At 42.2% G+C, this 13890-nt stretch overlaps 1 protein-coding gene across 3 annotated transcripts in view; it reads left to right on the forward strand.

Moving 5' to 3' along the window:
* LOC132828383 (complement decay-accelerating factor-like) overlaps nt 1-13890 on the forward strand; it is a 59608-nt gene that overhangs the window by 4084 nt on the left and 41634 nt on the right. For all 3 annotated transcript variants that reach the window (XR_009646114.1, XM_060845441.1, XM_060845442.1), the window contains exons 2-3: nt 11207-11398; nt 12397-12493. Coding sequence is in view for 2 of the 3 variants with exons in the window: in XM_060845441.1 (XP_060701424.1) it covers nt 11207-11398; nt 12397-12493 (289 nt within the window). In the remaining variant the exon portion in view is untranslated. The remainder of the gene's footprint in view (nt 1-11206; nt 11399-12396; nt 12494-13890) is intronic.

Below are 13890 nucleotides of genomic sequence, written 5' to 3' on the forward strand. Positions count from 1 at the left end.
GGAGGCGGAGAGGTCAGGAAGAAGATTGCAGGTTAGGAGGGCGATGCTGAGTTGAGGGAACCGACTGAGACAAGGTGGGGGGAGGCGAAATGAGGAAACTGGAGAAATCTGAGTTCATTCCTTGTGGTTGGAGGGTTCCCAGGCGGAAGATGAGGCGCTCTTCCTCCAACCGTCGTGTTGTTATGTTCTGCCGATGGAGGAGTCCAAGGACCTGAATGTCCTCGGTGGAGTGGGAGGGAGAGTTAAAGTGTTGAGCCACGGGGTGGTTGGGTTGGTTGGTCCGGGCGTCCCAGAGGTGTTCCCTGAAGCGTTCCGCAAGTAGGCGGCCCGTCTCCCCAATATAGAGGAGGCCACATCGGGTGCAGCGGATGCAATAGATGATGTGTGTGGAGGTGCAGGTGAATTTGTGGTGGATATGGAAGGATCCCTTGGGGCCTTGGAGAGAAGTAAGGGAGGAGGTGTGGGCGCAAGTTTTACATTTCCTGCGGTTGCAGGGGAAGGTGCCGGGAGTGGAGGTTGGGTTGGTGGGGGGTGTGGACCTGACGAGGGAGTCACGAAGGAAGTGGTCTTTGCGGAACGCTGATAGGGGAGGGGAGGGAAATATATCCCTGGTGGTCGGGTCCGTTTGGAGGTGGCGGAAATGACGGCGGATGATACGCTGTGTACGGAGGTTGGTGAGGTGGTAGGTGAGAATCAGTGGGGTTCTGTCTTGGTGGCGATTGGAGGAGCGGTGCTCAAGGGCGGAGGAGCGGGAAGTGGAGGAGATGCGGTGGAGGGCATCGTCGATCACGTCTGGGGGGAATCTGCGATCCTTGAAGAAGGAGGCCATCTGGGCTTTACGGTATTGGAACTGGTCCTCCTGGGAGCAGATGCGGCGGAGACGAAGGAATTGGGAATATGGAATGGCGTTTTTACAGGGGGCAGGGTGGGAGGAGGTGTAGTCCAGGTAGCTGTGGGAGTCAGTCAGTTTATAGTAGATGCCCCCACTCCACTCCAGCCTATCAGCCTCACCTTGACCTCCTTCCACCTATCACATCTCCATTGCCCCTCCCCCAAGTCCCTCCTCCTACCTTTTATCTTAGCCTGCCTGGCACACTCTCCTCATTCCTGATGTAGGGCTCTGGCCTGAAACGTCGAATTTCCTGTTCCTAGGATGCTGCCTAACCTGCTGTGCTTTAACCAGCAACACATTTTCAGCTCTGGTCTCCAGCATCTGCAGACCTCACTTTTTACTCAATAGCACACCTACTGTCTGAGCTGACTAATGGTGATATGCTGAGCCTGTGACAAGTAGTGAGGGAACCAATATGATGGCTTTCTACTCACCAGTCTGTGTGCTAAAGATGCAACTGTCCATGACAGCATTAGTAGGAGTCCTTGAGGAGATAAAATTCTGTCTTCACATTGATGATACCCTTCATTGTGGTGTGAGATGCTATCATTGTGCTGAATGGGATAAATGATAAAATCACAGAATTGTTATGGTGCAGAAGAAAGCCTTGCAGCCAACATGCCTATACCAGTTTTGAGTGCCAATGTCTTGCCTTCTCCCCATATCCCTGCACACCATTTATTTTCAAATAATCATCCAATGTGCTCTTGAATGCCTCGATTATATGTGCATCCACCACATTTTAAATTATTATTAATTACTAATTATTATGAATGATCAATTCTATACAGGTCGAGCAACTCAAGATTTGGCAACCATTTGGAAGTTATCAACAAAAGCAGTTTAGTATTCTGCCATAATGTGTGGCTCATGGCCTGGCATATCCCCAATCTATTATTACCATCAAACTGGGCATTAACCTGGGTTCAATGAAGATCTCAGGAGGAAGGTATTCTAGTAGCAGTACCAAGCATACCTAAAGGTGAGGTGTCAAGTAGTGAAGCTAAATTAGGGGACTACTTGCATACCAAGTAGGAGTAGGCAGGATATGATAGATAGAGCTAACCAATCCCCAAACCAGTGGATCATATCTAAGTTATGCAGCCCTGCTTTTACAAGTGCCTTCATGATATCATGTAGAGTAAATCAAATCAATGAAGCCTCATATCTGTGATGTTGGAGACCTCAGCAAGAGGCTGAGATTAATCATCTACTCAGCACTAAAGATGGATGCAAATATTTCAGTTTTGTCTTTTGCATTGTCTCCCCATCATTGAGGATGAGATGTCCAATCATGAATGGTGGTAGACAATTAAATAAACTAAGAGGAGATGGAGTGTCCACAAATATTCCATCCCCCAGTGATGGAGGAGCTAAAAACATTTAACTAAGTGTCTTGGGACAAAGATTCGTACAGTGAAAGGGATTGATGAATGATTGGAAATTGTTACATGTGCAACTGAAAGACCAGATTTACCCAATTTTTCTTTTTAAAAAAAAAAATCACAGGATTAGTGCATTGCTGGCTAGGCCAGCATTTGTTGCCCAGAAGGCAGGTAGGAGTCAATCACATTGCTGTGGGTCTGGAGTCACATATAGGCCAGACCAGGTAAGAATGATAACTTCCTTCCCTAAAGAGCATTAGTGAGCCAGATGGGATTTTCCTGACAATCAACAATGGATTCATGGGCACCTTTAGGCTCTTAATTCCAGACATTTGTTGAATTCAAATTCCACCACCTGCTGTGGCAGGATTTGAACACACCTCCCCAGATTACTACCTGGGTCTCTAGGTTAACAGTACAGTGATAACAACAATAGACCATTGCCTCCCTTGCTCGCTAGTTGATCTGAACACCAGTTATGCACAACTCTGTCTGTAAATATATAAGACATTCAAGGCCGAATTAGGTTTTCAAATAATTTCAGGGTTAAAATGTATAGAGAGTAATCTTTATTGCTGTGGATAGCAACATTGTTGCTCTTATTAACATTGAAAAATTAAGTTTAAAATTGATTGTTGTTGTAACAACATTTATACATTGATAGGATCTAGAGTCAAGAGTGTGGTGGTGGCAAAGCACAGCAGGTCAGGCAGCATCTGAGAAGTAGGAGAATCAACGTTTCTGGATAAGCCCTTCATCAGGAATGATTGTCCTGCTCTTAAGTTCTTTTTTTTCAGAGCTCCTTATACACTTGATACAACTTCAAGTATCAACTTCTGTGAACAACAAGCAAATTTATTAAACACACAATACAAGCTTTCTGGAGGAACCTTTACACACACCTTGCAGGGCTTATGGGGTCGCGGCTATAGGTCTCTCTGAACAAAGGAAGCAGTCCTTCATTTATACAAAATCTTTGTATCACAATTAGTAATGCTCATAAGACAACTCCCATCAATCCCCCTCACAGTCACATCCCATTCAAGACAAACCCCAGCTATTCCCTTACAGTCACATGCAGTGACCACCTCACCTCCAGAAACAATGTAATGCAAATCATCCTTTAATGGCCAGATCTGGTGTGAACTGTATTTTCTTGTAACTATAGGAATTTTAGTTGCACTGTTCTTATTGATTATGAAGAGGTGATGATGATGCAAATGGCTCTGAATGGAAAGAGAAATGGCCATGTAAATTTACTTAGATACCTGCAGAACAGAGACATCCCACCCTGCCCCGAGGCATTCAATTTCTTGCAGGTCAGCAAAGCACATTAACTCTTTGATATCACATTCCTTCCTTGAGTCATTCCATGATAACCACCAAGATGGGGGATTAGAAAGTCACTACAAATTTATTCATAATAAGAGTCTTACAGCCAGTACTTAAGCAAGTTATTGACACAAAACATACAATGATTATAACAACAAGAATTACTAGCCCATGCAGTAAATAGGAACCCAGGATACTCATGCGTGGAGAAAAGGTGTTCACCAGGAAAGTTCTTAAATCCACAATCATTCGTGACCATGCCACTCCCTCCAAATCAATTGGAAATGAGTCAATTATCCAAAATCTCCTTCAGTAAAGTCCAAACTGAAAACAAACCTCACTCCACTCCACGGAGAAATCTGAATTCTTGGATAAGGGCAGTTAACCACTTAACAAAAACTGACGAGACTTCCATCCTTCCGGTGATGTTTCAGATGGAGGATACCAGTGCACCTGAGTGTAAAATAAGTTGGCTGCAGCTGCAGCAGCAGGCTTGACGTACGTAACATTCTTTTCCTGCTTCTGCTCCTGCTCTGCTGTCAAATTTAACAAAACCAACTGGCTGTTGTGATGTTAGCTTGATCAGTGAACCTTCATCTCCCTTAAATGATCAAAAGACAGGGTAAAGCTCACGTGGTTTGATGTCCATCGGAAGGCCACTGCCAAAAAGCCTACAGACCTCCTCTTCACTGTTGTTAGCTTCTTCACTTTTCATGCTCATGACTGGGGAGCTGATTGAATCGATTGGATCAAGTTGTGGAGGGGCAGGTGGTGGTCTGAAGGTATGCTTTACCTGTGAATGGAGAAACTCTAGAGACAATATTAACTACTGCAAGTGTTTTTGCATTTCCTCTCTCATTCCTTCCTTGCCAAGGTGGGTATCAGTATGAAAACAGTCACATATTTAACTACACTAAATTATGTCTGCCTATTTCAACATTCTCAGTCATCTTGAAGTCTGTTACTATGTTCACTATTGATACGTCATCAAGTTTTATACAATCCATAAACAGCTGCCAGGGAGCAAATGGAGCTAATGGCTAAAGGATGGAATTTATGGTGGAGACTAAAGATGATGTGAAATTTTGAGAAATTGTTTTAATAATTACATAAAATGTTTCATAGGTTGAGAATCATTTGTTTTGTTAACACATTCTAGCATCTTTCATTATTATTAGATTAATAGTGCAGGTAGATCATTTGAAGTAATAACATTTGACCCAGCCTCAACAAAGCCAATTTCATTTGCAATAGAAATACACCTTTTTGATATAATATGCTAGTTAGTGTGAAGAGGTTTAAAGCTGTCTTTTATTTATGAATGCTGACATAATTATTGGGTTCTTCAAGGAGACCACACTATCATGATTCCACCTCCAATGTGGTCTAGATTTCATTCCTATTTCCACTGGAATTTGCTCATCACTGCTATGTAATCGCACTGCAGACTGTACGCATTCTTTGGAAGCAGAAAAAGGTTGATGATAAACATAATATTAAAATTTACTAAAACTTTTCAATTATATGATGGATATTGTGACTTTCATAAAAATCTAAACCTGTAATATGTTGTACCATACAACACATTTGAGTTTTGATTTTGCAGGGAAGTTATTATTAATTGAATTTTATTGGATGGTGGTGTGGTGGGGGCATTGACTGGGCATGCTGAAACTATAGTTGAATGCCTTTAATGGGCTTTGCACATAAATCATTCAAGTCAAAACATGGATGATTTACTGGTGCCTGTAACAGATTGGAAAAATGTACCCTGTGATTTGTTGATCGGGAAATTTAAACCATTCGATGGCTCAGTGGTTAGCATTGCTGCCTCGCAGCGCCAGGGACCCATGTTCAATTCCCGCCTCCGGCAACTATCTGTGTGGAGTTTGCACATTCTCCCTGTGTCTGTGTGGATTTCCTCCGGGTGCTCCAGTTTCCTCCCACAGTCCAAAGATGTGCAGGTCAGGTGAATTGGCCATTCTAAATTGCTCCTATTGTTAGGTGGGTTAGTCACGGGTAAGTGTAGGGGAATGGATCTGGGTGGGTTGTTCTTTGGAGGGTCGCTGTGGACTTGTTGGGCCGAAGGGCCTGTTTCTACACTGTAAGTATCTAATTCAGTTGTGTGTAAGAGCACTTCTGGGTAGAAGAAGAAAAAAGAAACTCATTGGATCAACAGGGCCAAATATTTCAGAGTCCCAGTTGCTCTGTGGGAGGTGGGTTTCTTGCTATCGGAGTTATGGAAAGTACCACCCATCTTCCCAATTTGGCTCTACCTCAGCCTGGCTGGGAAGTCCTGGCCAGCGAATTGAAAGAAACTGGAGGTCAAAGTCTCAGCTCAGCTAGGCTACTGAACAGGATTGCTCAAGTGCGATCTTACAGGAACCGAGTGCTGCTCATAAAACAGCTGGTGACTTCCAAGCTGTGGTACTGATTGGTCCCTTTGACCCCGCCCCCTGGTTTTGTCACAAAAATTCAGATGATGCTGCTCACTGCCTCTGCAACAAGAAGATGCACTGGGTCATTGCAGAGGTGCTGTGTCTACCCAGTGAAGAAGGTGGTTTATCGCCTAGAAATGGTGGTGCTTGGACCCAACATCGTGCAACAGCTGGAGAATGCTCAGGTGTGCATTGGATGTACCCATGTCTTCATGTACCCCTGCTTGACAGAATTTCACACTGGCTCCAGGATCCTGAATCTCTCTCAGGAGCCTATGCCCCACAACCTGAGCCACCTCTTGAGAATGCCCTATGAATGTTTCCACCTGCTGCAAAGGTACTTTTGGTAATGGTTTCCACTGCAGCAACACCATCCAATTTGGTTCCTTCATTTGCTGCCCATCCACACTTTGATTTGCTTATTTACCACTGGGCAGCAGGGGATCCCCAGTGGAGGGATCTGTGCACTGGATTCCTGCCATTTTCCATCAGGGACCAGGGGCGCAGGGGGTTTTCACATAGCAGTCCCAAATAACTGTAGATTGTAACAGTTCACAGACTCCCAGTCCTAATGTTTATTTTGCAGAGCAGTGCTGTGGAGTCCATGGATTGTGTATATATTGGTTGCGGGTGATTGCACCTCCTTTTTAATTATGTAAAAATCCTTTTGTTGCTTTTTGGTTGCACTTCACCCTGTACTCTTGATCTTTGGGTATCAGGTGCAGAGGGGTGTGGGCAAATCAGAGTACTACTTTGTGGGTCTGCACCTCAGCTTAGCCAGGCTGGCTATAAAGGTCCAGGCAGTGGGCTATGGAGAGGGTCATATCTGATGACTGTTTGCCCCTCTTCCACAGTTACGTTCATGTCTAGGTCTCCTTGGAGAGGAGGCACATGGTATCCACCAATACTTTGATACCTTCAGAGAGAGGTGGGCACCACAATAGGTACAATGCTTTATCCTTCCTTCCAATTCCATTTTGGTTTAGTCCATTCCCTTTTTCTCTCAACTTTGATGGTTTGCAATGTCTTAACAGGCTTTGCATGTAAATTATTCAGGTGATTATTCAGGAAATACAGGCGATTTTACTGTTGGTGGTTAATAGTTGAAAGAAAACCACATCTGGTTTGTTGAATGGAAATATAAACATTTAGTTTTCTCTGAACGCCCTTCCAGATTTGAAAAAAGTAAGAAATTGTGGTGGTTGAAGTAGAAAGGCCATGTTTCTAATATGTATGTCTGAAAATAAAAGCTTATAAAATGTGAACAGAATAGGCTCCATTTCCACTTTCTCTGCCTGTGTTTCTGTTATAGAGTCATTGAGTCATAGAGATGTATAGCATGGAAATTCGTCCATGCCAACCAGATATCCCAATCTAGTCCCACCTGCCAGCACCTGGCCCATATCACTCCAAACCCTTCCTATTCATATACACATTCAAATGCCTCTTAAATATTGCAATTGTACCAGCCTCCACCACTTCCTCTGGCAGTTCATTCCATACAAGTACCACCCTCTGCATGAAAGAGTTGCCCCTTAGGTCTCTTTTATATCTTTCCCCTCTTACCCTAAACCTATGCCCTCTGGTTCCGGACTCCCCGACCCCAGGGAAAAGACTTTGTCTATTTATCCGATCCGTGCCCCTCATAATTTTGTAAACCTCGATAAGGTCACCCCTCAGCCTCCGCGCTCCAGGGAAAACAGCCCCAGCCTGTTCAGCCTCTCCCTATAGCTCAAATCCTCCAACCCTGGCAACATCCTTGTAAATCTTTTCTGAACCTTTCAAGTTTCACAACATCTTTTCGATAGGAAGGAGACCAGAATTGCACGCAATATTCCAACAGTGGCCTAACCAATGTCCTGTACAGCCGCAACATGACCACCCAACTCCTGTACTCAATACTCTGACCAATAAAGGAAAGCATACCAAACACCTTTTTCACTATCCTATCTACCTGTGCCTCCACTTTCAAGGAGCTATGAACCTGCACTCCAAGGTGTCCTTGTTCAGCAACACTCCCTAGGACCTTAAGTGTATAGGTCCTGCTAAGATTTGCTTTTCCAAAATGCAGCACCTCACATTTATCTGAATTAAACTCCATCTGCCACTTCTCAGCCCATTGGCCCATCTGGTCTAGATCCTGTTGTAATCTGAGGTAACCCTCTTTGCTGTCCACTACACCTCCAATTTTGGTGTCATCTGCAAACTTACTAAGAATACCTCTTATGCTCACTTCCAAATCATTTATGTAAATGACAAAAAGTAGAGGACCCAGCACCCATCCTTGCGGCACTCCACTGGTCACAGGCCTCCAGTCTGAAAAACAACCCTCCACCACCACCCTGTCTTTTACCTTTGAGCCAGTTCTGTATCCAAAAGGCTAGGTCTCCCTGTATTCCATGAGATCTAACCTTGCTAATCCGTCTCCCATGAGCAACCTTGTCGAATGCCTAACTGAAGTCCATATAGATCACATCTACTGCTCTGTCCTCATCAAACCTCTTTCGTATTTCTTCAAAAAACTCAATCAAGTTTGTGAGACATGATTTCCCACGCCCAAAGCCATGTTGATTATCCCAAACCAGTCCTTGCCTTTCCAAACACATGTACATCCTGTTCCTCAGGATTCCCTCCAACAACTTGCCCACCACCATATCAGGCTCACTGGTCTATAGTTCCCTGGCTTGTCCTTACTGCCTTTCTTAAACAGTGGCACCATGTTAGCCAACATCCAGTCTTCCACCACTTCACTTGTGACCAACGATGATACAAATATCTCAGCAAGAGGCCCAGCAATCACTTCTCTAGCTTCCCACAGAGTTCTCGGGTACACCTGATCAGGTCCTGGGGATTTATCCACCTTTACCCATTTCAAGACATTCTGCACTTACTTCTCTGCAATATGAACATTTTGCAAGATGTCACCATCTATTTCCCTACAGTCTATATCTTCCATATCCTTTTCCACAGTAAATACTGATGCAAAATATTCATTTAGTATCTCCCCCATTTTCTGCAGCTCCACACAAAGGTTGCTTGCTGGTCTTTGAGCAGCCCTATTCTCTCCCGAGTTACCCTTTTGTCCTCAATATATTTATAAAAACCCTTTGGATTCTCCTTAATTCTATTTGCCAAAGCTATCTCATGTCCCCTTTTTGCCCTCCTGATTTCCCACTTAAGTATACTCCTACTTCCTTTATACTCTTCTAAGGATTCACTTGATCTATCCTGTCTATACCTTACATATGCTTCTTTCTTTTTCTTAACCAAACCCTCAATTTGTTTAGTCACCCAGCATTCCCTATACCGACCAGCCTTTCCTTTCACCCTGACAGGAATATATTTTTCCAGGATTCTTGTAATCTCATTTCTGAAGGCTTCCCATTTTCCAGCCGTCCCTTTACCTGCAAACATCTGACGCCAATCAGCTTTTGAAAATTCTTGCCTAATACCGTCAAAATTGGCCTTTCTCCAATTTAGAACTTCAACTTTTAAATCTGGTCCATCCGTTTCCATTACTATTTCAAAACTAATAGAATTATGATCACTGGCCCCAAAGTGCTCCCCCACTGACACCTCAGTCACCTGCCCTGCCTTATTTCCCAAGAGTAGGTCAAGTTTTGCACCTTCTCTAGTAGGTACATCCACATTCTGAATCAGAAAATTGTCTTGTACGCATTTGACGAATTCCTCTCCATCTAAACCTTTAACATTATGGCAGTCCTAGTGTATGTTTGGAAAGTTAAAATGCCCTACCATAACCATTACAGATAGCTGAGATCTCCTTACAAGTTTGTTTCTCAATTACCCTCCGACTATTAGGGGGTCAATCATACGATCCCAATAAGATGATCAATGATCAATGATTAATACAGCTTGGAAATGAATAAGTTTCGGATGTTGCTGAAATGTTATTCATTATTGCAGTTAAATGTATTTTGCTTCCACAACTGGGCTGAAGGTAATTTCATTGGTATTACTCTGGGTGAAGGTCAGAGGAAGTGGAAGATAGAGATCTTGGATATTTCCCCTTTGTAATTCCTGTTTATTTCAAATACAGGTTTTCTTAGTTAGTGGCAAAAGAGAGCCATTGGCCATCATTGTCCTCAAATCATGTTTTTAAACTTACAATTATGATTATTCTTGGAAAGTTTCTGCACCTATCCAGATCCCTTCTGGTAGTCATTTCTGTAAAAGTTGTATTGGATTGTCAGGAATTGGGAGTAAAATAAAAATACTGAGATTGAAAGTCTAATACAGTGGTTGAAGTTTATGCTCTGCCTGTGTGAATTTGATGATGGGGGAGCTGCAATTACTCAGATGATTAGGAACTTTGCCACTTTGCAACCCCATCCCGATTATGTCAATGACAGGAAAGCATGTGGGAAGACTTTCCACGTTAACATCAATTAGGGCTCAATTAAGGGTCTCCTACTGCCATTGCTGGTTTCTCCCAATAGAGGCATCATCAAGCCAGAAACATGGTGTGCAAATCTGTGTGGGTTGTATGCAGTTTCTCAGAGGGTATCTGAGTTTTTGTATTGAGTTGTTGTCTCTTATCCTCAGCAATAGCAAAATTTGTAGAACCCTTGAATCTTGGGAAATGGTTGTTATTTCTCTGATCTTACATTTGAGAAGTTTAGGAGAATATATGGAGAGAGAAAGAGCAAGCCCTCCAAATAATGCTGTTTGAAATTCATATTCTTTCTCTGCTCTGTCTAAAATCTGTTTTCTTGAAATACAGTTTACTTGTGTATCCCCATGTTTGGTATCTTTTTTTCAAGCAGAATAATCTGCAGGCAAATTTCATCATAATATCTGAACCTTTTAGAAAAATGTAAATCAAAAACAGAAGACAAGGGTTTCTTCAGGCTTGATGGAGTTTCAGTACAATTTGAGAAAATGTTAATTTCTGCCCAATCTGTCTTCCTTTGTTTCTTTTCTTTCAAGAGCTTCATGCAACCTCATTCGGTGATCATTGCTCTGGTATTCAGTCAATGCTTTCTTCTTTTTGTTTAAAAACAATTTTGGTCCCTTTCAGTCGATGAAAGTCTCTAATATTAAAATCACGTGATGAAAGTTGAAAATTTATAATCCATACTTTCGTACTATCATGGTAATTCATAACATAAATAGTAAAACAATTGTGATCTTTGCAGGTCAATGCCACAAACCTCCGCTTGTTAAATCTGCCGTCCCAGAGGAGCAGTATCTCATTCAGCAAAGTTTCCCCGTGGGTCAAGTTGTTTATTATGGATGTTTGCCAGGTTATAGGTGGAATGACAGCACTCCAAATTTTGTCATTTGTCAAGCCAATTTAACTTGGTCAGAGCCATTGATGAGTTGCATGCGTAAGTATACACGTCAATATAACGTTTTACTGCTTTTCTTTTAAGTTTTCTTATGAAAGAAATAAACAAAAGACTTACATTTATATGAATATTTTTTAGTGACCAGGCATCTCGAAGCACTTTATGGGCAATGATGTATTTTTGAAGTAAGGTTATTTTCGTGAATTTTGGAAAAATGATCCTAGATTTTGAGGCAAGTATTATGTCTGAACATCTAAAGCAGCTCAAAGGCTCGTTCCTTTGCATTTTAATGCAATCATAACCTGTGGTGCATATATCCTTTATTATTTCAAGACCACTTATACATCGTCCCAGATTTAAGTACTAGTCTAGTGGTCAGCTGTGGCTCTGAGTTCTCATTTCCCAATCAGAAGATTCGACATTCAAGCTGAAATCGGTGACCTCAGTGCATGGTATTAACCTGATATTTCAGTGTGGCTCAGTGGAGGTGCTGCACTATTGGAGGTGTTGTCATTTGAATGAGACCTTAACCCCAAGCCACATTAGCCCTATCAGTTAATTGTAAAATGTGCTATGGTAAAGTGTTCCCTGGTGTCTTGACCAACACTTTTCCATTAACCAACATCACAAAGGAAAACAAATTATCTGTTATTTATTGCAAGGTTATTTTTTGTAATTGTTCTGCTTTATTTCTCCACATCATATTTAACTTATTTTGAAACATCCAGAAACATCCTGAAGTCATGTAAACTGCTATATAAATACAAGGTTCTTCTTCTTAAGGATAGCATGAATTAACTGAGTCATGTGTAAAATCATTAAAAATTGTTATTTAGCAAATACATGTAAAATACAGTCAATTTTAGTTGTGATATTTAATTATTGAGTCCATTCTTTAGTGGTTTCTATTTCCATTATAAATTAATGTTTCAACATATGTAAAGAAATTTAGTTACATAGGTCTGAGAGATGAGAGATACTTCATATTATTGGGATCAGTGATGTTTAAAATGTCTCTTTGTTTATGTTTTACACAGCTAAACTTTGTGGTCCTCCAAATGATTTACAAAATGGTTACTACACTATTACTGGTCAAACATTTGGGAGCTCAGCATCTTACCACTGCAATAAAGGGTAAGCATTAACTCACAGTATCACAAATTCACATAACTGATCATTACAATACATTGTAATTGATATTGTGATTACTGACACTGTATGTGGTGGCATGTTTAGGTTAGTGGATGTATATATGAGTAGACATGTTCACGACAGAATATAATACTATGTATGGATTATGGGAATAAAATTGGGCTGTAGCAGTAACTGGATGATCCTACAGACAGGCAGCAGGCCTTTCTATACCATAAAGACTCTATGACTGATATTTTGTTGCACTGACAGGGTCTCATCTACTACTGCCTTTGACCATTCTGTGGGGGAACCTCCAATGCTATTTAGTAGTAATTGAGCACTCAGATGAGCTTCTTCCATAATTGAAGTCTCTGGTGGCATAGACTGTGCCTTTGAGAGTGTCATCAAATCAGAGGCCAACTGTTCCTCATGTTGAAGCTTAGGTGGTAACTGTGTCTGCTGGAGAGCATAACATCATTTGCATCAAAAGAAGACCCAAAGCCAGAGATGAGTGAGGCCAGAATGAGGCTCAGCAAAATTTGGCAAATACAAATAAAATTCATTCAATTTGTCATGATATTTAATTATTGAGTACCACTTAGAGGTAGCAGTTTATATTTATATTATGGAATAACATGTCAAATTCTGTAAGGATATTTTAATTGCGTGAGTTGAGTACTGGTGAGAAATGGGCAGGACGACGGTCATCTGATGGGGATCATGGGCTGGAAGGAAGGATAACAGATAGGGACAGGAGTGGCTTTGACTTATCCGATGCTGGCACTCTTGATTGGGCAGTGAATGGCTGATAACAAGGGACCACCTCCTGCAGGAAGCTGTTGTCAAACCCAACAAGGTCATGTTGAGTAGCTTTTGGGAGAGATGTGGAATCACTGCAGTATCCCTGTATATCCTGAGTTACCACTGAATTGCAGTGGGTTCTTAGCTCTCAATTGGCCTGTTTATTGGACATAATTGATCCCATCTCCAGTGACTGTGAAGCCCGCATCATTGATTCTGAAATCCAGCTTAATTACAGAAGTTTTGCCTCCATCAGGAAGCTGACATGGGTCCTCTCCCTCAATTAGTTGGGCCTGTTTCCATTAACTGTTTCCCAGTGTATCTGGCTGTATTTAATTCTGCCCCATGACTCCAGAAGAAGATAATGAACTCACTGGCTGACATCTCCTTCTACTGCCTCCATGGCCACGACCTCTCCTCCCTTCGCCAAACTGTCATCTTTGAGACCACCCACAGTCTCTTCATCTCAGGTGAACTTCCTCCCTTAGCCTCCAACCTCATAGTCCCCCACCCCCACACAGCCCAGTTCTAACTCTTTCCAAAAATTCCCAAACGACCCGATTGTCTCTGCCTTCTCCTGCCACACTGAACTTATC

Source organism: Hemiscyllium ocellatum, chromosome 26, assembly GCF_020745735.1.
Source record: "Hemiscyllium ocellatum isolate sHemOce1 chromosome 26, sHemOce1.pat.X.cur, whole genome shotgun sequence".
NCBI classification, from domain to species: Eukaryota; Metazoa; Chordata; class Chondrichthyes; order Orectolobiformes; family Hemiscylliidae; genus Hemiscyllium; species Hemiscyllium ocellatum.